Source organism: Camelus dromedarius, chromosome 2 (genome assembly GCF_036321535.1).
Source record: "Camelus dromedarius isolate mCamDro1 chromosome 2, mCamDro1.pat, whole genome shotgun sequence".
Classification (NCBI taxonomy): Eukaryota; Metazoa; Chordata; class Mammalia; order Artiodactyla; family Camelidae; genus Camelus; species Camelus dromedarius.
This window is the reverse complement of record NC_087437.1, coordinates 114630850-114653984: the sequence shown is the minus strand read 5'-3', so window position 1 is coordinate 114653984 and position 23135 is coordinate 114630850. Positions and strand designations below refer to the sequence as shown.

Below are 23135 nucleotides of genomic sequence, written 5' to 3'. Positions count from 1 at the left end.
GCCGGGGAGGCGGGGACAGGGGCAGAAACAAGCCTGCAGCCCAGCAGCAGGCCTGGTGCGAGGTTCTCCAGGTACCGTGACAGCCCCGTATCGCTGAAGCTGCAGGGCCCTGGGAAGGGCCGTCCTCAGGTGAACAACACTCATCTGAATACACCAACTGTGATGCGTATGATAGAAACTGACACTGCCATCCCTGGTGGCACACGGATGCTGCCTCCTTGCTGGCCCCATCTCGGGGCGCCACCACCTCCCGCAGCCCCCTGCAGCCCAGTGGCGCCCTGTGGGGAAGCAGGCCTGCCCGCCGCACCCACCCACCGTGAGCTGGTAGTCTGTCCCCAGCATGTACTTCTGCTCCCTGCCGGGCGAGCCCCTGCTGATGTGGCCCACCATGAAGAGCGAGGCAGGCAGGCGGATGGACGGGCTGGCCAGGACGCTCCCCCAGAGGGCGGCGTAGAACACCTCCTTGCCGACCACCAGGGACAGCCTCAGGAGTAGGGCGTCTGTTCTGCGGACGAGAGAGCACAGGTTAGGGCTCGCTGCCCCTGGGCCCTGGAGACACCAGCTTCCTTGTCATTTTGAGCTGCTGCCACCTGTCTTCCTTCTGTGTCTGTCCTGCTGGCAGCCACTGCAACTGAACTTGCTAAAACAAACGTCACCGAGAGGTGCAGCTTCTCCGCCAAGAGGCAGCGCCTGCCTGGTCCTGTCACCCACTGCGGCACAGAGACCCACCTCCGCCTTTGGCCTGGCTGTGGACGCCACGGTACTTACAGGAGGCGGTCCCATTGCACAGATCAGCCACGTTACATAAAAGCATGAAGAGTCATTAAGGTGTCAAAAAATAAATAAATAAAAGGCTGATGTGACTGGAGACGTAAATAAAGAGAAAGATACCCCTCACTTGAGCACAGCCGAAAATGTGCCAAGTGACAGTGGACCTCAGAAGCACTGGGGACAAAATCCGCCTGGCCTCCCACTCCAAGGCACGTCCACAAAGCCTGGGGAAGTGTTTCCCTGTCACTCTGCCCACAGCACCTCTGTGCACTGGCTCCCACTCTGGGAGGCCCTTCTGCTGACAACCTGCATTTATTCATCCCTTATTTTCTGGTTGCCCAGACGTGACATCAGCAACTTCATGGACGTCCTCTAAGAGGAGCAGGGGCATCGGGGGGTCTCAGCTTGTGTCCCGCTGACACTGACCAAAGCCTGGTCCTTCTCTGCTCGGGGTGCACCTGCAGCTGACGGGGCATTTTCCTGCCAACTGTGAAACCAAAGCTTGAGGGCCGGGTGACAGCACCTGTCAATAAAACAAGGGAGGCAAACTCCCAAGGCGGGCTGTCACTTAAGGAGTGACCTGGCTCAAAATCTGCAGTGACTCCGTTTTTCACATGCTTCCTATTTGCAAAGACGACAGAGAAGAATTACAGGAAGACAAGCCCAGTGCAGTGCACAGGGCTCTGGGGTCAGGCCCCTGGCATCCAAATCCTGTATCTCCTTCCCAGCAGTGGTGCCGAGGACAAGTTAAACCTCTGTGCGTGTTGGCATCCAGCTCTGGTAAGGAAAAGAGATGAAATGTCGTGAGATGCATGACAGTCTCTGAGTACAAACTCAGCCCAGGAGAAGAGAGCTGGTGCTGGGACCACACAGCCCGCCATCCCCACAAGGTCCGCTACGTTGGCTGACACTCCCGGGTGTCCAGATGGGCGTCTGACACTCAGCTGGTACTTGAAAAAAAAGGTCAGATGAACGTCACTCTTTCTCTTTTATTATCACTCAAACTGTCTTTAGCTTACTTTTTAAATAATCAGTTCAGTGTATATTAAAACACTGCAATGAAGCTAGAACACTCCCTTACACCATATACAAAAATCAACTCAAAATGGATTAAAGACTTAAACATAAGACAAGATACAATAAACCTCCTAGAGGAAAACATAGGCAAAACATTATCTGACATACATTTCAAAAATTTTCTCCTAGAAGAAATAAAAGCAAGAATAAACAAATGGGACCTAATGAAACTTACAAGCTTCTGCACAGCAAAGGAAACCAGAAGTAAAACAAGAAAACCTACGGAATGGGAGAAAATTTTTGCAAGTGAAACCGACAAAGGCTTGATCTCCAGGATATATAAGCAGCTCATACGACTCAATAAGAAAAAAATAAACAACCCAATCCAAAAATGGGCAGAAGACCTAAACAAGCAATTCTCCAAGGAAGACATACAAATGATCAAAAAGCACATGAAAAAATGCTCAATATCACTAATTATCAGAGAAATGCAAATCAAAACTACAATGAGGTATCACCTCACACCAGTCAGAATGGCCGTCATTCAAAAATCCACAAATGACAAATGCTGGAGAGGCTGTGGAGAAAGGGGAACCCTCCTACACTGCTGGTGGGAATGCAGTTTGGTGCAGCCACTATGGAAAACAGTGTGGAGATTCCTCAAAAGACTAGGAATAGACTTACCATATGACCCAGGAATCCCACTCCTGGGCTTGTATCCAGAAGGAAATCTACTTCAGGATGACACCTGCACCCCAGTGTTCATAGCAGCACTATTTACAATAGCCAAAACATGGAAACAGCCTAAATGTCCATCAACAGGTGACTGGATGAAGAAGATTTGGTATATTTATACAATGGAATACTACTCAGCCGTAAAAACCGACAACATAACGCTGTCTGCAGCAACATGGATGCTCCTGGAGAATGTCATTCTAAGTGAAGTAGGCCAGAAAGAGAAAGAAAAATACCATATGAGATCGCTCATATGTGGAATCTAAAAAACAAAAACAAAAACAAAGCATATACAGGACAGAAATAGACTCATAGACAGAGAATACAGTCTTATGGTTGCCAGGTGGGCGGAGGGTGGGAAGGGACAGACTGGGATTTCAAAATTGTAGAATAGATAAACAGGATTACACTGTATAGCACAGGGAAATATACACAAAATGTTATGATAACTCACAGAGAAAAAAATGTGACAATGAGTGTGTATATGTCCATGAATGACTGAAAAATTGTGCTGAACACTGGAATTTGACACAACATTTTAAAATGATTATAAATCAATAAAAAATGTTAAAAAAACACTGCATACAAAAAAAATGTCAACTACTTTTTGATATTAAAAATGAATTTTGTTCTTTTTAAAGCTAGTCTGGACCATTTGGACTCATAAAACATTTGTAGCCAATGACGCAGAGTATCATCTTTTCAGAACAAACGAAATGGAGAAGCAGGAGGGACAGCCAAACGTTTAGGACAAGGACATGGTTTAGTGGTTAAAGGTATCAACTGGTCTCCTATCAAGGCTGAGCAAACAAATGGAGCTTATCTCTGCCCAGCTCTGAAAACAACCAAAGGCCCTAATTTTGGGCAGAAGTTCCAATCAGCAGTTGTCGTAAATCGGGCAGGTGGATCCCTGTGTCCCCTGGACAGACCGGATGGTCCTGAGCTAGGAAGATTCCCACAGCAACAGAGTAACTTAGGAAGTCCCTGGAATGATCCTCTCTCTCCAGGATCCCTATCACAAGAACACCAACACTTAGATAAAACCCAGCGCAGACACCTTAGTGCTCACGCTGCTATCACGTCCCCCTTGCTTAGGACAGCGTATTCCCAAAGTACGTCCCATGGAACACCGGCCACTTGAGCTGTTCCACAGGAGTGGTTCCGCTGTCAAAGAGCCTGGGGACACCCCTTACACTTTCCCTCCTTCAGGAGTCAGAGAGCACTGGCTGGTTTTCTTTATGAAAGAAATGCAGCGTTAAATAAACAGACAAAGTCCTATTTTATCCTAAAATATTAATGGATATTAAAAACTGAAATGATACTACAGTTCAGAAAATGGCAATTATGACAGGACTGCTATGGAGAGCAGAGTAAACAGCAAGATAACTGGGGTTAGAAGCTAAACTTCTACTACAGAAGAATTACATCATCTCAGTTGTGAAATTCCAAATTACGTGTGCTCAGTTTAGCATCCAGAATGGTAATCTTTTCTATTCAAAACTAACAACCAAAAGAAAAACAAAACCACCCTACAACCCAAAACAAAAGAGACACACCAAACCCCAACCTCCACTCTCTCCATCCTTCCTTGGCCACGCTGGCCGCTGCTCTCCTGTGCCCCCTGCAAACACAAGCTCACTCTACCAAAACGGACACTCTTCTCTGCTCAACTGACGGAAGTGAGTGACACGGGCCTTTAGTCCCAAGCATCTCACAACTCTGGCTGTGCGGCCACTTGCCGAGCTGTCACGAGACTGAACAGCCTGGTGTGTGATCATCTGAATGAGCAGGGATGTGACAACAGCGCCCTGCACCATCACTGACAGACAGATGCCAAATAAGCAGCAAAAAATTCTATAACTAGCAGAGTTCATCATGGTGCCTGGCATCAACAGAAAGAAAGGTCAATAAGCACTTTTCAACTACTATTTAAATCAGGGTTTCTCAGCCTTGACACTGTTACCACCTGGGGCTGGATCCTCTGCTGTGAGACAAACGTGTGCGTTGAAGGGTGTTTAGCCTCATCCCTCGTGCACCTTCCCATGATGCCAGCAGCACCCTCCCTGCCCCAGTTATAACAACCAAAAATGTGCCCAGATATTGCCAAATGTCCCCTGGGGGACAAAAATCACAGAAATCTCTGGTGAGCTGGTTCTGCCTGCTTACTGACCACTGAAAACAACCACCTCTCTCTCCTCCGTCCTCTTAGAATAGGAGGTGAGTGTCCACCTGCCCCAGCTAATCCTGTTTTCTCAGTACAGCAAAACACGAAAGCCATGTGGCTACTTCTAGGGCACTTTAAAGAAGGAATTCTGGCAGGCAGTGATTCTCAGGCATCAAAGGGTTAGAAAGCCAGGGTGAATGAATCATGAGTCCTAACACTGGCCAAAATTTCCATTCCTTACGGTTCACTAATAAGCACAGACCAGGAACAGTCCCCGCCTCCACGAAACTCGTGAATCACCCGCCTCACCAACCCGAGCATCCTCCACCAACCTGGCCATTGTGACCCCCGCCCCAGGCTCTCCCTTCCTGTCTCTCTGCGCAGTATTTGCTGGGGGCGGTGTGTGGGGTCTGACTCAATTCCTAAGCACATTGGGGAAGAAACTGTTGCCAAACTCTCTCAAACTAACACGGATACATGCAGTCACCTAACTGCTGTTGCCCGTACAGGTGCGCTCAGGCTACACAACCCTTGACTGGCCTCTGCCTCGGAAAGCTTGTCACTAACAGCTTCTGAGAGCTGCAGACGCTGGACTGGGTTTTCTGTCACAGCTGCATCTACTCAGTGATTCATGCAGCTTTACTCAGCTCTTGGTTCAACGTCAAGAAATCACAATGTTAGGAGAAAACACTTGTGTTAAGCAACTTCAGCAACTGTTCAAATGAACACTCATTTATCAACTAAGAGAACACACAGAAACACACTGCTATTGACACACTTCTGGTGTGATTCACTCTTGCAGATTTAAAACCTGCAAAACACTTTAGGAACTGATGTGTTCAACTTCAGACGAGGAGAAAAGTATTTACACACACACACACACACACATACACTTGTTAGGAAAATATAAGTGGACCAGAACTTCTACAAAGGGCCTAAGACCAGGAATCAAGAGACAGAGTCTGGTAATGGTCTTCTTGCTGACCCCAGGTGACCTTGACCGTTCCTTAACCCACACACCTACCCAGCCTCGCAGAGCACGGTCCTGGTCCAGAGACAGGCCCTGCCTCCCAGGGAAGTGGATCCTGGTGACTGAGTGCACTGCTGAGGTGGACTCCCTCCCCACTGGGAAGTCAAGAGCCACCACCTGCTCTGTGTGAAAGCCTGAAATGGCCCAAGTGCACATCAAATCCCAGCACACATGCTCGTGATGTGCATGCGTCCTTGGTCACCAGTGACAATCCTGCAAACCATTCTGACCATTTGGTTTCCCTGAGGGGATCGTTCTGACTAGACCCTGGACTGATCCTTCAGTTCCACTCCACACCCCCTGCCCCCCCACCCCCCTAGTCACAGCCAACCCAACAGGCAAAGGTGGTGTGGCTGGGGCCTCTGGCGGGAAGAGCAGTGCCTTGTGTAACCAGATGGAAACTTTCGCAAGCACAAAGGTTCCTAAACCTCCAGTCAGGCTGTGCGTGGGCTCTGAAAACAGGTCCTATGAACTGAAGTTAGTCACTGTGGCATCACTTAGAATGGTTAATACATGGGAAGTGAGTTCCTGCACTGTAATTCTCCAGAAAAACAGGACATTCTGTATCCTCAGTTGTCTGAATGGATACCAGCTTTCTCCTGGACCTAAGCAGTGACCGAAACAAACAGATAAATACTACTGTGTGAGATTTACAAATTTCTCCAAGGTGCTACTGAAACTTGTCAAGCTATCCTTAGCTGCACACCGTTCTGTGCCCTACCTGCCACTGGAACTTGGCCACGCCCTTTTATTTGGAAGCAGCCTAGTGTAACAGGAAGGAGGAGGACTTCAGAAGCTGACACGGGGGTGGAATCCCATCTCTGCCACCCACTGTCGGTGCGACTCTGGGAAATTTCCTGCCTCCTGACCCTCACCTGGACACGGAGGGAGTTCCCAGGGGCACCGGGTACTGTGCCAGGCGGAGCCCAGCACAGAAATGTAAGCATCACCTCGACTCCTGCACCTGTCCTGCTCCCCCGCACGTCTCTGCACTTCTTCCCCGTTTCTCATAAAGCGGCGGAATGCAACCCGAGCCACGCGGCGCGCCCACCTGGACGGGCACGGCCGTGAGCTCTGGACGAGACCCACCTGTCGTAGATCTCCGAGCCCTCCTCGAGGCCGGGCAGCAGGCCGACGATGAAGGCCTGGAGACTGGGCAGCAGCAGCTTCTGCAGCGGGAGGAAGTACTTCTCGTAAAGGCCGAGCAGCACGGGCCGCACCGACATGGCTGCATGCGCCAGCAGAGGGAACAACCCACAGCTTGGGGACAGAAGAAGAGGAGGGGATAATGAGACACCTGCTTGGAAGCTCCAAATGATCAGCCAGCCCAATGGGGTCTTTGAAACAGCCAGCCAGCCATCTAAGCTGGTGATGGAGATGCCTGCTCGTCATGAGACGGTCACAGCGTGCCTTGAGCACAGCACAGGGGACAGGTCTGGACAGGACACTCCAACTTAAAGAAAAGTCAGGCAGGACACACTCCAGAAGGTGAGCTCTGGTTTCCTCCTGTGATGGATTTATAGGGAGCCATTCTACATGCCCGCTGTATGTTTCTTGTTTATCACTGTCTTATCTTGGGAACTGAAATGTGGATTACTCAGGTAATAAAAAAGGAATGTGGTGGGGCAGCTACTGTACCTGTAGAGGAACAAATCCTTGGCCAGCCATTTGGTCCCCACAATTTTAAAGATAATTTCATAGGTTTCTAGGGCTTTTAAGTGCACACCACTGGGCAAAGCAGGATGTAGGCACTGAGCTAATCTCTTGCTGATAAGGAGCCGTCTTGGCAACAAGGAATACCTCAGGTTACTCTGCAGAGCCTGGAAAACAAGGAGAAACACGTGAGGAAGGAGGCGGTGACGCTGACGGTGGAGAGTCCATCTGCGGGGGCTGAGGGGACACCAGCAGGCCCCAGTGTGGCTGGAAGAGATCGGGAGTGACAGGACAGGAGGACACAGGGACAGCACGGGGGGCAGGCGGTGGGGACCACGAGCCAGCATCAGGGCCGGGGGGCCAGGAAGCCCCCAGCCATGCTGGAGATGAGGCAGGCACCAGAGCTGAGGGCAGAGGAAACCCTGCATTCCTCCAAAGGGATTTTGTCACAATCAGGTCGGCTTCTTGGCCACACGTGGAAGCCCATGGACCAGTGAGGGCTGTGTGGTTCTGTCTGGGGAAGCCTCTGGTCTACACATGAGACTAAGCAGGACACAGAGCTCCTGTCCCCACAAAGACTCTTGTTTGTGTGCGTGGAAGCCCTAGATCTCCCCATCATTCTCCCAGCTTGGCATCAGAGCCGAGTGGCTCTGAGTGAGGGACACCGCAGAAAAGAAGGGGGCACACTTCTGGGCTGTGACTCCTGGCATCTTCACCAGTGGGCTCCACAGGAGAAAACCAGAACCGTGCTGGCACCAAGTGGCAGTCCTCCCGTGCCAGGCCTCCTCCAGCAGGACATAGGCCTTGTCTGCACTAGAGCATCCTGGGCACCTGCCGCACCCAGGAAATACTGCCAGGGGCATGAGCAGATGGATGCTGCCCCTCATGGCTGCAGGTGACCACGTGGAGGGCACTGGGTGGGTCCTCGAGACTCAATCTTATGATACCAAGTGTCGTCGTTACAGTGGAACAATCCATACAACTCGCACAAATATTTACAGAAAGCCAGCAGGGTAAAGTCCATGCTTCTTAAAAAGCCACTCAAAGGCTGCTATAGCGTGATTTCTGCCCAGTTCCCACACTCCATCTCTCATGCTTCGGCTTCAAACTTTCTAACAACACAGATCCACCTGCAGCTCCAGCCCGCCCCTCACTGGCCCTCAGCCAGGACGTCCCTCCCCTCCGCTGTGCTAATGTTCCTCACTTGAGACTTAGCTCAGCAGCCCCTCCCAGCAGGCAGAATGGTCCCAGCTCCGGGCAGGGCACACTCATTTAGCTGCTGCCCTGCCGGGATCCGCGTGCACGTCTGTCACTGACTCTGCTGTGCTAATGACGCCTGCTTCAGGGCTGACCCAGGCGGTGAGCAACCTGCTGGCCAGGCCTATCTCCTTCCTCTGCTGTCCTCAGCACTCTGCACACCGCCTCCCACGAGACAGGCATCCTGGGACAACGTCACAGGACACGCATGTCAGAACCGCTGGTCCCCGGACGGTGTGATCGTAGGGCCGTGATGGCTTTCTCTCTATGAGCAAAGAAAACGATCCTCCTCTAAAACCTACACTGAGGTTTGCAGGAGATGGAGGGATGAGAGGGAAAGTAATATTTTTCATCAGAGCATGTGGTCAAACTGAACTCTCAGTTCAATGCAACTGTATCTTAAAAAAACCAGCCACACCTAGAGGTCATCAAGGAATACCTTAAAACATTATTTAAGAGAGTCTGATAGCTTAAAACAAAGGGAAAAGCCAACAAAATTTTTTTTAATGTGCTTATGTCAAACAGAAAATTGAAGTGGTGACCAAAAATACACACTGTAACAGAAAATAAGAACTGAGACGCTCAGGCAGAGAGGAAATGATTGTGGGAAACTCACAGGGAACAGTGCATTACGGACATTCTCAAACATACAGAAAAGCATGTCGAACAGCAACGGACCCATCACCCAGCTTCAGCAAGGATCAGCTGGCCAGTCCTGAAGACGCAGCTTTTGGAAACCATGTCTGGGGCTCACCTGGCTTATCGATAATGCGGAGGTGGGTGCGGTGGTGGGCTTTCTCCACAAATCCAGAGGAGGAGAACGAAACTCTGTGCTCACCTGTTCTTTCGGTCAGGCAGGGCTTTTGCTTTTTAAGTCATGATCTCATTTTTGCTTAGTGTATTCTAAGGACTTTTGCTATGTGCTGTGTAAAAGCTGTGCTGCAGCTGCTAAGGTGGTCACCTGGGATTCACAAGTGTCTGGTCCCCCCGGGCTGGGCAGTAGCAGCATCCCAGTCCTCTGCCCTTTTGAGCACAGGCGGGGCAGCATGACTCACTCTGGCCAGCGAGATGAGTGGAATGATGTGTCACTCCTACTCACCCATGGGGCTCTCCTTCCCCACCCTAGAGGTGGGTTGAGCTGAAGTCCCTCCCAGCCTGGGTCCCTGAGAAATTACAGAGAACAGAAACCACTTGCTGACCTACCCCGAGGCAGAACTCAATCAAGTGGTAAAAATCACTGAGTGTGGGGACTGTTTGTTACCATGATGGAACCTTCCCTATGCTGACTGATACATCTCTTCCCATATAAATGGGATTTCAAGGAACCACAACCATTCATTTCAAAGGAACGAGGCTGGTTGCTATTTCTTTCTCATTTAAATTTGTCATTCCACTTAATTTAACTAGAAAAGGAAACATAACCAGTGACCAGTACATGTGGAGTGGATTGTTCATTGTATGCTGCCCATGTTAATCCAAGCAAATACAGTGTGTCTGAATCGGGGAGTCAGTGCCTCTTGACCGAAAGGTACACTGAAGATGAAAGTAGCTGACTTGAAAACGCAAGAACAAAAGATATAATCCGATAGCATTTAGAAAAATGAGAAGATACTCATCCTTCCTGATTAAAAATAAATGCAAATTAAAACTACTAGGAAATGCCATCCTTTTTACCCATCAGATTGGCAAGTTAGATGGAAGCACACAGGTTCAGAAGTAGAGCAGAGACACCCAGAGATCACGAACCAGGTTTATCAAACCTACAGTCAGGATTTGGGCAGACAGAATTTGCGAGCCTGCTCCTTGAACTGGTTAAGACATCTGATTCCCCTGTGTCTGGGTAATAATGATTTTGTTATCACACTTCCCATAGAGCCTGGCACCTACCACATGCTTCAAAACTGAGGTTGAACAAACACACAAGAGTGAGGCTATTATAATGCCTGGCTTAAGTCTGTGAGCCTGCAGGTCGCAGCCTGGAGTTCCAGTTCTGTCATCTGTTGGGTATATTCTTTAATTTTTCTGGGCTGCGGTTTCAAATGGATAATGATGCCGCACGGAGTTGCAAGCATCCGATGAGACATCACACGTAAAGAAATTAGCACAGTGCCTGCCACAGCATAAGTAATCAACAGACATCTCCTCTTAGTATAATGACAAGCTGAAAACTAAGCGCCAGATTTAAAGATGGAGACAGAAATGCACCTTATTTTAAAAGAAGTGACTGAAATCCAATCATTTGTAAATATTGCCCTTTATGTCACAAAAGCAAACAAGGACACTAGTCAGATGTGTTTATGAGAAAGGTCGAGAAATATATTGTCCTAGAAAAAGAAAAACTCAAATTGTTGTATATTTGGAGGTGAGATCAACCGTGGACCCAAAATATGATGAGAATTCTGAGAGACACTGAAGTCAAAGGGAAACTGCATATAATGAGAGGTGGAGCTGAAGAACCTGAAATTTCCTTTTAAGATGATAAAGGAAAAGGTACATAGTAATTAATATTTAAGATTTAAAGGGAAAAAATTATTCTTACTTCTTAAAGGATATTTAATGAAAAAAATTCTAAAGAAACATTTTGCAGGTGGCTAAGACTGGAGATTAGAATAGCCGGGTGAAAACGTTTCCATGTAACAGATCCAAAGCTCTTTTAGAAGCAAAGGATTCCCCTCGACAGAACTCCACCTCCCACAGTGTGACTTAACTACACGGGAAATGGGGTGTGGACCCCATTTTAAAACCCCTTCCACGTGAGCAGCACCAAGCAGCACCTCAAATTCTACCTTCCTGAGACTCTTCCTTTGTCTCACTGAGGATTAATCCATGGGCCACAAGGGTGTCAACTGAAAAAAAAGGCACAACCTAAAAGTTGAGAATTATGTTTTATTAGGCAGACTTTCTGAGGACTTCAAGCTAGGGAGACAGCCTCTCAGATTGCTCTGAGGGACTGCTCCGAAAAGGTAGGGGAGGAGCCAGGATATACGGGAGCTTTTGCAACAAAGACTTTACTATTAAAGAAAACCAGGTATCTCAAGTTAAGGAATTTAGCGTTTTTCTATGTATGGGAAGATGTAAGAGTCAGGGCTCACTGAAATCATTCCTTCGATGTGCACCTAGCTGTCTAGGGCCAGTGTCCCATTCTTCCACACCCGAGTCCCCTCTGGGGCACTGCCGGGGGTGCTGCCGGGGGTGCTGCAGTGGCTGAGGGCGTGATGGCCAGGCATTCAGTTTCCATCCTGAGTTCCCTCAGGGCTCACCTTTGGGATGGCTGCAAAGTGATGGCTTGATGGCTGCAACATCCGTTATCCTTTGTTTACTGATATGGCAGGCAATATTTTTTATTTACAAGGGGAACAGCTCCATGATTTTTAAGGCAAACTTTTTAAAAGAGGGCAAGAGTTATCTAGTGATTCATTTCCTCTCAGGCTGCTACAATTTCAGAGCTCCATGTGCTGCTTCAGCCCAGTGGCTTTCTTCAGTCAGACACCCTGGATTCAGAAGCTCCCCTATTTGCAAGCTAGCCCCCTTGGGCGTGAGCAAAGCGCCTGGTCAACGTGGCCAGCCCACTTCAGGCTCCCAAACACATTTCTGGTAGGAAACTGGAGGGATTCTGCTGCATCCTCTCTGAGAGGTGGGGTCAAGCCTGATGCCCACAGCTGCCACTGCTTCTGAAAAAGACGACACTCTACTTGGACCAGACCTGCCCTAGGAGGTTTCAACGCTGAGTGCTGCGCACCACAGGTGGGAATGTAAAAGGGTGCAAAATGTTAAACATTTGATTTGTTTCCCAATTCCACTTCTGGATGCACACCCAAAAGAACTGAAAGCAGGGACTCAAACAGGTATCTGCACCCCCACGTTCGCTGCAGCATTATTCACAATGGTCAAAAGGTGGAAACCAACCAAAGGCCCACGAATGGATGAATGGATCAACAAAATGGGGTCTATATATTCAATGGAATACAATCACAGGCTACCACACGCATGAATCTTGAAGGTACTGTTCTAAGTGAAATAAGCCTGACACAAAAAGACAAATTTTGTATGGTTCTACTTATATGAGGTTCCTGGTGGTGACCAGGGGCTGGGGAGACGGGGAATGGGGAGTGAGTAGTTAATGGATATGGAGTTTCTAGCTCAGGAAGACATAAAAGTTCTGGAAATGGATGGTGGTGATGGTTGCATAACAACGAAACACACTGAATACCACTGAACTGTACACTCAAAAATAGTTTAAATGGTAAATTTTATGTTATGTGTAGTTTACCGCCAAAAAAGAAAGGAGAAACGAACACTGTGTCACCCAACTGCTCTTGCTGGCTGAGCCGCAAGGGCCGTGAACTCTTGAGTGCTGTTCACACGTTGGACTAACTGAAAACTCTTTCCTGAGCACAGAACAAAGGGACTCCTTTTAACAAATCCTGAAAGGACCCAGGGACTCAGTCCAGCCTCGCCTAAGTGTGAGTTTTTAACCCTTAATTAGCAAAATAACCCCTTCGACTGTGTCTTACCCTCCAGCGCCTGCAAGTGCCTGACTCCTCTTCATGCCCCTCCCAGCTGCTCAAGAGCTGCCAGGGCCGGCCCCTGGCTCAGGTCAGGGAGGGCCACCCTGGCTCTGCCGTCCTCTGTCTGCCTCCGCCGTCCTCTGTCTGCCTCCATCCCGGCCTTTGTTTTGGCAAGACCCTTTCTCCCGTGAGATAAGCTCAGGGACGTTTCCAGGGAAGTTTCATTGTTTGGGTTGTGTTTTTCAGGAAGCCAGAAACTCAAAATGACTGGCCAGAAAGCTTAATATAATCTTTATATATATTTTAAACACTGAATAAAAATGATGTATACAAAAAAAAAAAGAGAGAAAGAGAAATGTTCTTCTACAAATGTAGAATAAATATCTTGGGAAACAGACGTATTAGGAAGGAAAAAATGGCCATGTTTTCAAAATTACTATTTAAAGTGCTAACCAGAAAGGAAAAACATGATTAGACGGGAAATTAAACTTCCTTATTTATTTCACTCAGACACTATAGAATTTTAAAGGTATTCCTTGAGCTATAATTACGATATAATTACAATATTTTTAATCTCATTGTATTCATGGGCTCAGCACGCTGAACTTGGAACAAAATAATAAAAAATAAAATATAAATTTGAGAAAAAAGGTTTGAAGCACATCTGAGCTCCCCTAATGAAGACCAGGAAGTGTCTCACTTTGCCCCACCCAAGGCAGTGTCTGTGTTTCACTTTGTTTTGCTCTGTCATGACACAATCTGACAGTCTGATATTCTCCAGGACACCCAGCGTGATTTAGAACAGTTTTATGCAAGAAACATGATTAAAAATTCCAAAAGGGTAGACCGTGGACTCAAAAAGTAACTTAATACACTTAAAAATGGTTAAGATTATACATTTTATGTTGTATTTTATCACAATTTAAAAAATTTTTAAGATAATTTAACAATACGAATGGAGGAGAGTTATATTAAATTTTTAAATGTTCAAGCCTGTAAAATAAAATTTTAAATGTTTCCTTTAAACGTTCCTAGAAGAGCTCGCCCAAACCTGTTCGTGCACAGAGTGGTAACACCGGCTTCAGAATGCCAGATGCTTGTCTGTAAAGGAACGTAAGGAAGCCAATTTAAAAGCCTGTCTCTCATCAAGCAAATAGTAAGACGTTGGCATGTCTTCCTACTGGAAGTCGGTCATTTTTATAAGGATGTTCATTTCATGCCACAAAAATGAAGCTGTACAGTGAGTCAGACCGACCAGGTGGCACAGGCTTGAACTCTCATTAAATACTTGCCAGGGGACACCAACAGTGCTCTTCAGATAGAATGAAGACAGAACAGACACTGAGCAATAACAAACGGGCCAAGACGTCCCATATTAAAGTAGGCCATGCTGACGGCGGAGAGCGTCAGGCCGTCCCTGAAAAGGCAGTGACCTGGCCACCGCACCAGCTTGGGAGGGCGGGGGCGGGGGATGGCAAGAGGCTGGTGGGGGAAACAGACATGTCATCAAGGCACTTGAAAGCCACTGCAGGGAGCTGGGATTCACAGGGAGCCAGCAAGGCCAGCTTTGGCTCAACCAGGGCAGTGACACCAGTACAACTCCTTTGTAAAGGAAGAGCTTCCTTCTCAAAAAGGTCACTGACGGAAGGGTCACTATATTGCTTCCTGCTGAACGCTTAGAGCAAACCTGCAGAGCCGTGCACCCAATCAGCCAACTCTCAGCGTGGTTACAACATCCATGTCCCAGCCCGTGGTAGAGCTGCCAGCAGGGCACAGAGTTCTCTGGTTGACTCAACCACCCACAGCAGTTAGAGACCCATTAGGATATATTTTTTGTTGTTTAAAAATGTCTTAAACTTCACTTTATGTCTCTTGCTCAGTTTTACCTTATGTTGAATACCATGCTGCTTGCACAGGAGGATGACTAAAAAGTGACCATCTACACGCCTGGAGACCTCCGAGAGCACGGCTGAAAGGCAAAGGCACGGCCCACCCAGCTGACGCTCCACCTTCTCACCCAGGAAACGTGCTGTCACCGCTCACAGGCTGGTCCTGCGGGTCAGACTCCAAAGGCAGCTGGAGCATCCGGGGTGCTCACTCCACGTCCGCTCCCTGGTGCAGCAGGATCACCACTGAATGCACATGAATGCACGTGCACACACACAGGACACAGCACCAGGGGCCATCTCACCTCCTGGTTAACACAACTTGGGAATCTAACACTAGGTCAGAAAACTGCTTCTTAAGCCATTACAACAAACACTTCGCCGCCTCACAGAAGGCAGGCTACAACACACGTGCTCAAATATCACTCTTCAACTCCCCACCTCTGAATTTACTCCCTTTAGACTGTAAAAGACACTGACTGACACCACTGACACCTATTTCCCCTGTCTCCCCACAGAGAAACTTCATGGGCTACCGTGATGCTTTCCAGCACTTTCCATGTTTCCAGGCTTTATTCTTTGCCGAGAGCAGTGCCTGTCCTCAGCCCTCCCTCTCGTCCACATGTCCCCCTCCCTCCTGGGCTGTGCGGGGCACTGGCTGAGCTGAAACACTGCATGTAGAGCTGGGAAATACCTCAAGCAAGTCTGAGCTTCATTCAGTGTCTTCATCAGTAAAAGGAGCTGAATGGCACTGACTTTGGAGGATTCCAGGTTTGAAAAGTAATGGGTGAGAAGCATGTATCAGGGGCTCACTAAAGGGAGTCACTCTATTTTCGAGGGCTCATGATGGAAAATGATGGGGGAGGTCCAGGCCACCGAGCTCTACAGTAAACCACACAAAAGGGAAACGAACCCGTGGGCAAACATACCCTCCAGGATACAATCTAAATCCTGAAACACACGATGCAGAGAATACTGAAATAGGTAAGGATTTATACCCACATTCTGTGCAATAGATACAATAATAAAAGGAAGCACATTATTCAGATAGTAGATGACAAAATGTATGGAAATGTTATTTTTCCTTCCTTTAAACTTATTTTAATCCACATATAAATGATATATTTAACAAATAAACCAAAAGCCTAATAACCATCTTGTTAAAAGTCAAGAGCCAGGAGAGAAAAATGAAAATCACGGGGACAGAATCTCACTACAAATCCCAAACAAGGTTCAGCCCTCTAAGTTTTACTGGTAGAACTTGGTATTTTGCAAAACGTACACCCCGGAGGGCAGAACCGGCATCAAGCGAGACTCATCGTTGCGCCTTTCCGCACACAGCAGCCTTCTCTAGGCACCCTCCCAGCCGCACGTCCCCATCCGCACTGCCAGTGCAGAGTGGGTTCAGAGCCCGGACGCGTCCTCCCTGTGTGCTCGGGTTCCACCAGCCCACGAGGGCCTCAGGCAACAGAAGGCACCAGGACCGTGTGACCAGCACGCACAGCGACAGCATCAAGGAATGTAATTCGGTCTCAAGTTGGGAGGCGAGGAACACACCTCTCCCATGAGGCACTGTCCTTTCCATCAGATCTGAATCCGACCCTCGGTCCTTCTCCTCCGGGCACTCCCCTGCGCTCCCGTCTCTGAGACAAGCTTTCTGCACAAATCCGCAACAGTGAAAAAACAAGGTCTAGGTGGCAGAGTCACTAATGATCACGCAGAAATGGTGACAAAGGCATGAGAGCCTGGTTCACTCTCTCCAGATCAATTTCACCCAAACCTGCCTTTTCTCTCCAAAGCCCACCAGCTGTGAGACTGCCCAGGGTGCTCAGGACCGAGAGGCAGAATGCGTGGCCGGCATAAAGCAGGCACTGGAAGAACACGACCTCCTCAGAAATACAAGGAGGGTCCGTACTTAGGATGAAACCTGTGCAGACGGGGAGACAGAAAGTCCTCGACAGTCACTCCACAGAAGCCTGACACCAGCCAGAGCCACACGAATGCCAACGGTGAAGGTGCGGATCAGGACATTCTGCACCTTTTAAGGACACACAAACATCTCCACTGGCAAGAAAGAAGTGTGCCTGCATCAGCCCACAGAGGAAACGTGCTCCCATGAGTTAAGGATGGTCTAAGGCTACAGAATAGCTTCTGGATGTAAAGAATAGGATATTTGACTATACAAGTCTTAATGAAGGCACCTACCACCTCACAACCCAAAGTCTAGAGCAGTGGCTCTCAAACTGGGGCAATTTTTCCCCCAAGGGACACTTGGCAATGTCTGGAGGCATTTCTGGCTGTCATGGGGGGAGCGGGGCTGGCATTTGGTGGGCAAAAAGGCCAGGATGCTGATAAACCTCCTACAATGCACAGGACTGCACCCCCATCCCATCACAGGAGGTGATGCCAAGGCTGAGAAACCCCGGTCCAGAGGAGCCTGTTTCTGAGTTTGGTTAATGCAAGGGCCCAAAGACAGCCTAAAAGGACCCAGGCTTTTTCATTGCTTAAGTGGTCCCAATGGTGAACTGACTTATCTTTAGCCTTTTCCTGTCATAACCTCCTGACAAACATCAGGTACTAAATTCTCACATGACCACAGAGAGAAGCAAAGAAAAATTTTTGGTTTCCTTTCTTGTCTCCCTGCATTAGAGGAAATCCTTTCCAGAAGCCAGCTGGCCACATCTCATGGTCAGAGAAGGTCACTTGCCCATGTCTAAATTAATCCCAAGGAAAACAGAATACTAGGATTAAGTCCTCGAACCATGACGTGGATGGCTGGGCCTGGAAGATGGGGGCCACCACCCTGCAGCACATCACCACCTGATCCCTGGACATAACCGGGTCCTTCTGACGAGAAGGAAGAGCATGAGTGGGTGGGCAACCAGCACGCCTGCCCCGAAATGAGACGTGGGGAGCCTGACCACGAACCCAGGAGTTCCTCCTTCAAGCTCAGTGTTCCTTCCTTCATCCCACAGCACCTGAGTTAGCAACCTTTCAACATATCTACTTCCAAGGCTTATCTCAGGTGCTGGGAGAATCTGGCTTAAGCACAATAATCACCAAAAGCACATGAATAAAATGTAAGGCAAAACCATGTTGCTTGGAAAAAAGCAATTAATATTTTACAAATTGAGCAAGTAATGAAATGACATACATTTCTTGCCATACAAAGATAAAAAAGTATTAAGTTTAGTAAATAAGGAGCAAACTGATCCTTGATGAGACAAGCAACATGATGGAGCTGCAGAGCTGAGACCGTGGTGAAACGCTGGAGGCACTCCCACTAAGAGCTGTGCAGGCCAGGAAGGGGCCGTGACAGGGACCGCCCACCTGACTCAAGTCCCCTTCTGTGGCGAGGATCACAGCTGGGCCACGGCTGCAATAAGCTTTTCCCCTGAAGGGAAAGTGGAAGTAACACGTACCATTAAGGTCTATGCACGCTCCCACGTGCTCGTCCCCTTTCCTGTGGAAGAGACTCTGGAAGCCATGAGTTAAAGATGGCAGGCTCCCTGGCTTGAGTCTCTGAAATGACCAATACAAGAGAGATGCCCACTCTGGACCACCACGCTGAACTGATACATGAGCAAGAAACTTCAATCTTACGGTGACATTGAATTTTTGGACTTGTTTGTTACAGCAGCTAACGTTACTGTAATTCATACACTGATAGTATCATCATTAGTTAATCATGTTCTAGAAAATGCTAGCCAAATATCAGGGAAAAAGCACAAGCTCAGTACTGACTGATGATATATATGCCTGTCTACCTAAATAACTCAAAACAATTAGCTGAAAAAACTTAGAAATAAGTTCATTAAAATGGTCAGTTTCCAAATTCTGTAAATTGATAGTTTCCTACATGCCAACAACCAGTTAAAACTGGTTGGAATGTGGTGGAAAATAATCCCACTGATAATAGCAAAAATACATGTATAAAATGATATATTTAAGAAACAGGAAGGACTTATATAAGAGCAATTCAATGCTTAGGAACCAAAGTGAACGCCTTTCAATCCATGGGGAGACCATCACATTTCTATGAGGAAGGAGGGCCCAAGTGTGTGAAGATGTCATTTCTTCCCAAAATATTCAATAATTGTTACTTAATGCCAACCAACTCCCATAAATTTTTTTCTAACTTTGCAAATGATTTTGAAGTTCATCTGGAAGAAAACCACCTGGGAATAGTAGGAAAATTCTGAAACAGAGAAGTGGTTAGTGAGGGTGGAGAACGTGGTATTGCCAGATACGGACGTCACATAGCACAGCAGCTGAGAGGCATGGCTCTGGCAGCAAGGCAGACAGGTGAATGGAGCAAAATAACATCCACAGGCAGACTCACGTGTCCAAAGGTTTAAGTCTACGTTCACTGATACAGCAACTCCACCTCTGGTAATACGGTATTACACCTTAAAAAACAGCCACGGGTGGAAAGACATTCACTACAACTGCCTTTAGGATTATGGAAAACTGGAAGTAAACCATTCTAACAATAAAGGGCTTCTAGATCTTGTTCACCCCTATACAGAACCCCTACTCCCTTTTTCTCACACACACACGCACACACACACGAGACAGAGCTACATGTGAGCTGTTCAATCTGCCTTTTTTTGCCCCCTTATTTTATCATGAGCATTTTCACGTCAGTAACTACAAGTCTACTTTATTTGGATGCCATATATGTCACCACACTGTTGTATCATGTTGTATCCTACAGCCAGTCTCACCAAGGGTGGCTGTTTCCAGTTTTTTTTCTATTACATACAGTGAAGTAGATTCTTAGAGTTCTCTTTGTGTTGTATTTCCATAGGATTAAAACAAATTTACAATGATCATGAACTAACTCTCTGATCATTAGTCATTTGGGAAATGCAAAAGCCACAGGGAGATACCACTACAGCACCACTAAAATGGCAAAAGTAAAAAGACTGCTATCTTGTGCCTTCAGACTGGAAGAACTAATATTGTTAAAATGGCCATACTACTCAAAGCAACCTACAGATTTCATGCAGTCCCTATCAAAATACCCAAGACACTTTCCACAGAACTAAAACAAATTATCCTAAAATTCATATGGAACCACAAAAGGCCCTGAATTGTCAAAGCAATACTGAGAAAAAAAGAACAAAGCTGAAGGTATCACCCTCCCAGACTTCAGATTATACTGCAAAGCTACAGTAATCAAAACAGCATGGTACTGGCACAAAAACAGACATATGGATCAATGGAACAGAACAGAGGGCCCAGAAATAAACTCACACACTTACAGTCAATTAATCTATGACAAAAAAGGCAAGAATAAATACTAGAGAAAAGATAGCCTCTTCAGCCTCTGGTGCTGGGAAAATTAGACAGTTGCAGGTAAAACAATGAGATTAAAATATTTCCTCACACCATATATAAAAATAAACTCAAAATGGAGTGAAGATTAAAACAGATTAAATGTAAGACCTGAAACTGTCAAACTCCTAGAAGAAAACACATGCAGAACACCCTTCGGCATAAACTGTAGCAATATTTTTCTGGGTCAGTCTCCCAAAGCAAAAGAAAAGCAAAAATAAACAAATGGAACATAATTAAACATAAAAGCTTTTGTGCAGCAAAGGAAACCATGAACAAAACAAAAAGACAACCTATGGACTAGGAGAATATATTTGCAAATGATATGACCAACAAGCAGTTAATATCCAAAATAAACAAAGACCTCAGACAACTCAATATTAAAAAAATAAAATAAAATAAATGGGCAGAAGGCCTCAACAGACATTCTTCCAAAGAAGACATATAGATGGCTAACAGCCATATGAAAAGATGTTCAACATCGCTAATTATTAGAGAAATGCAAATCATAACACTGAGGTTATCAACTCACGACTATCAGAATGGTCAACATCAAAAAGTCTACAAATAAAAAATGTTGGAGAGGATGTGGAGAAAAGGGAACCCTTGTACACTGTTGGTAGGAATGTAAATTGGTACAGCCACTATGGAAATTAGCGTGGAGGTCCCTCAAAAAACTAAAAATAGAACTACCATATGATCCATTAATTTTACTCCTGGGTATATATCCAGAAAAAATGAAAACACTAATTCAAAAAGACACACACTCTCCAATGTTCATAGCAGCACTGAGTTACAAAAGCAACCCAAATGCCCATCGAGAGACAAATGGATAAAGAAGATGTGGTGTGTGTGTACATATACGTTACTCAGCCATAAAAAAGAACGAAATTGTCATTTGCAGCAACGTGGATGGACCTAGAGATTATGCTTAATGAAATATGTCAGAGAAAGGCAAATACTGTATAATATCACTGATATGTGGAATCTAAAAAATAATACAAATGAATGTATATGCAACACAGGAACAGACTCACAGATACAGAAAATGAACTAGTGGTTACCAAAGGGACGAGGGAAGGGGAGAGGGTCAAATGAGGGGAATGGGAATAAGAGATACAAACTACTACATATGAAGTTGAGCAGCAACAAGGACATACTGTATAGAACAGGGAATTATAGCTACTATCTTGTAATAGCTCTCAATGGAGTATAATCTGTAAAAAGACTGAATCATTATGCTGTATCCCTAAAACTAACATAATACTGTAAATCAATTATACGTCAACTAAAAAAATAAAGACCACCCATACCAAGCATTGGTAAGAATACAGAAGAACTGAGGTTCTCAAAACTGCTGGCGGGGTGTAAAATGATACAACCACTTTGGAAAACAATTTGGCAGTTTTTTTAAAAAATTAAATATGTACCTACTGGAAGCAACCCAATGTCCATTAACAGGCAAATGGACAAATAAATGGTATATATCCATGAAATCCTACTCAGCAGTAAGAAGGAATAACTATCAATATACACAACTTGGATGACTCTCAAAACAGTTCTGCTGAGTGAAATAAGCCAGACTAGGAGGGGGAAAAAAAAAAGAGTATGTTCTGTATGAGTCTGCTTATACAAAATTTTTGAAAATGCAAACTAGTAATAGTGACAGAAAGCAGACCAGTAGTTGCCTGGGGATGGGGGCAGGGAGGGGAGGGAGGGAGGAGGACCACAAAAGCCCCGCGGAAACCTCTGGGGTGGGGGGGGGGGGCGGATACCTGCTCATTGTCTTATGCAGTGATGGTTTATGGGGCTATACCGATGTCAAAACTCATCAAAATTACACATTTTAAACACATGCAGTTTATTGTACAACAAAGCTGTGAAAATTTTTTTTGAAAACACAGAAAAAGAAGAGACCATTTGAAAAAGATAAATGAGAATGCCTGTAATTGACTCAAACATAAGCTTGAATATTGATGTTCATGTTCAGTCATCCTTTTTGAAAAATAGCCCAGTTTAACTTATTTCCTTTTGTTATCAATTTGCTGAAACGAACTATCACAGGCTGGGCGGCTTGAACAACAGATGTTTATTTCTGCCAGTTCTGGAGGCTGGAAGTCCAAGATCAAGGTGCCGCTGACTCAGTTCTCCTCCCGGTTTGCAGCTGGTGCCTGCCTGTTGTGTCCTCCCGCAGAGGGGAGAGAACTCTTCCTTGTTCTAAGGCCACAGTCCTATTGGATTAGGGCCCCACCTTCACGACCTTGTTTAACTTTACTTATCTCCTGAAAACCCTACCTCCAGACACAGTCACGCTGGGGGTTGGAGCTTCAACATGTGAATTTGGGGTAGGGGAGGCCCGGAGGGGTACAGTTCAGTCCATAACACCTTCTTTCCACAGCCTGACATGAAGTTTCTGGTTTCTTAACTTTCTTGATAGTACTTATAAAACATAAGTGAACCCCTTTTTTTCTTATCCATAAACTCAATTCTGCTAGATGAGCTTTTTTTTTTTAAATCAGATGAGCTATAGTCATTAGATTACTGGAGGAATAATTCACCTGTCCAAATCTGGACTATTTCCATCCCTCCAGCAGATCTGAAAGGAAGAACAGCAAAAATATCCTTGGCTCAGATGCAAAATAAATAGACTGTCCTAACTATCAATCATCAGGTGTATATCAGACTCTTTTCAACAGAGAGAAATGCTCTTTCTGAAAGGACCACGTTGCCCTTGTGGTGTCTGAGTGGCTCACAGCAAGGCTGTTCTCTCAACC

General features: G+C 46.4%; 1 protein-coding gene across 7 annotated transcripts in view; it reads right to left on the bottom strand.

Moving 5' to 3' along the window:
* The window catches only part of DOP1B (DOP1 leucine zipper like protein B), a 95880-nt gene that overhangs the window by 58560 nt on the left and 14185 nt on the right, over positions 1-23135 (bottom strand). For 5 of the 7 annotated variants that reach the window (XR_010376633.1, XM_064475751.1, XM_064475759.1 and 2 more), the window contains exons 3-5: positions 7356-7537; positions 6807-6977; positions 316-505 (exon numbers count right to left, since the gene is read on the bottom strand). Coding sequence is in view for 6 of the 7 variants with exons in the window: in XM_064475751.1 (XP_064331821.1) it covers positions 316-505; positions 6807-6977; positions 7356-7537 (543 nt within the window). In the remaining variant the exon portion in view is untranslated. The remainder of the gene's footprint in view (positions 1-315; positions 506-6806; positions 6978-7355; positions 7538-23135) is intronic. The other 2 variants (XM_031459355.2, XM_064475769.1) reach the window with 2 other exon arrangements.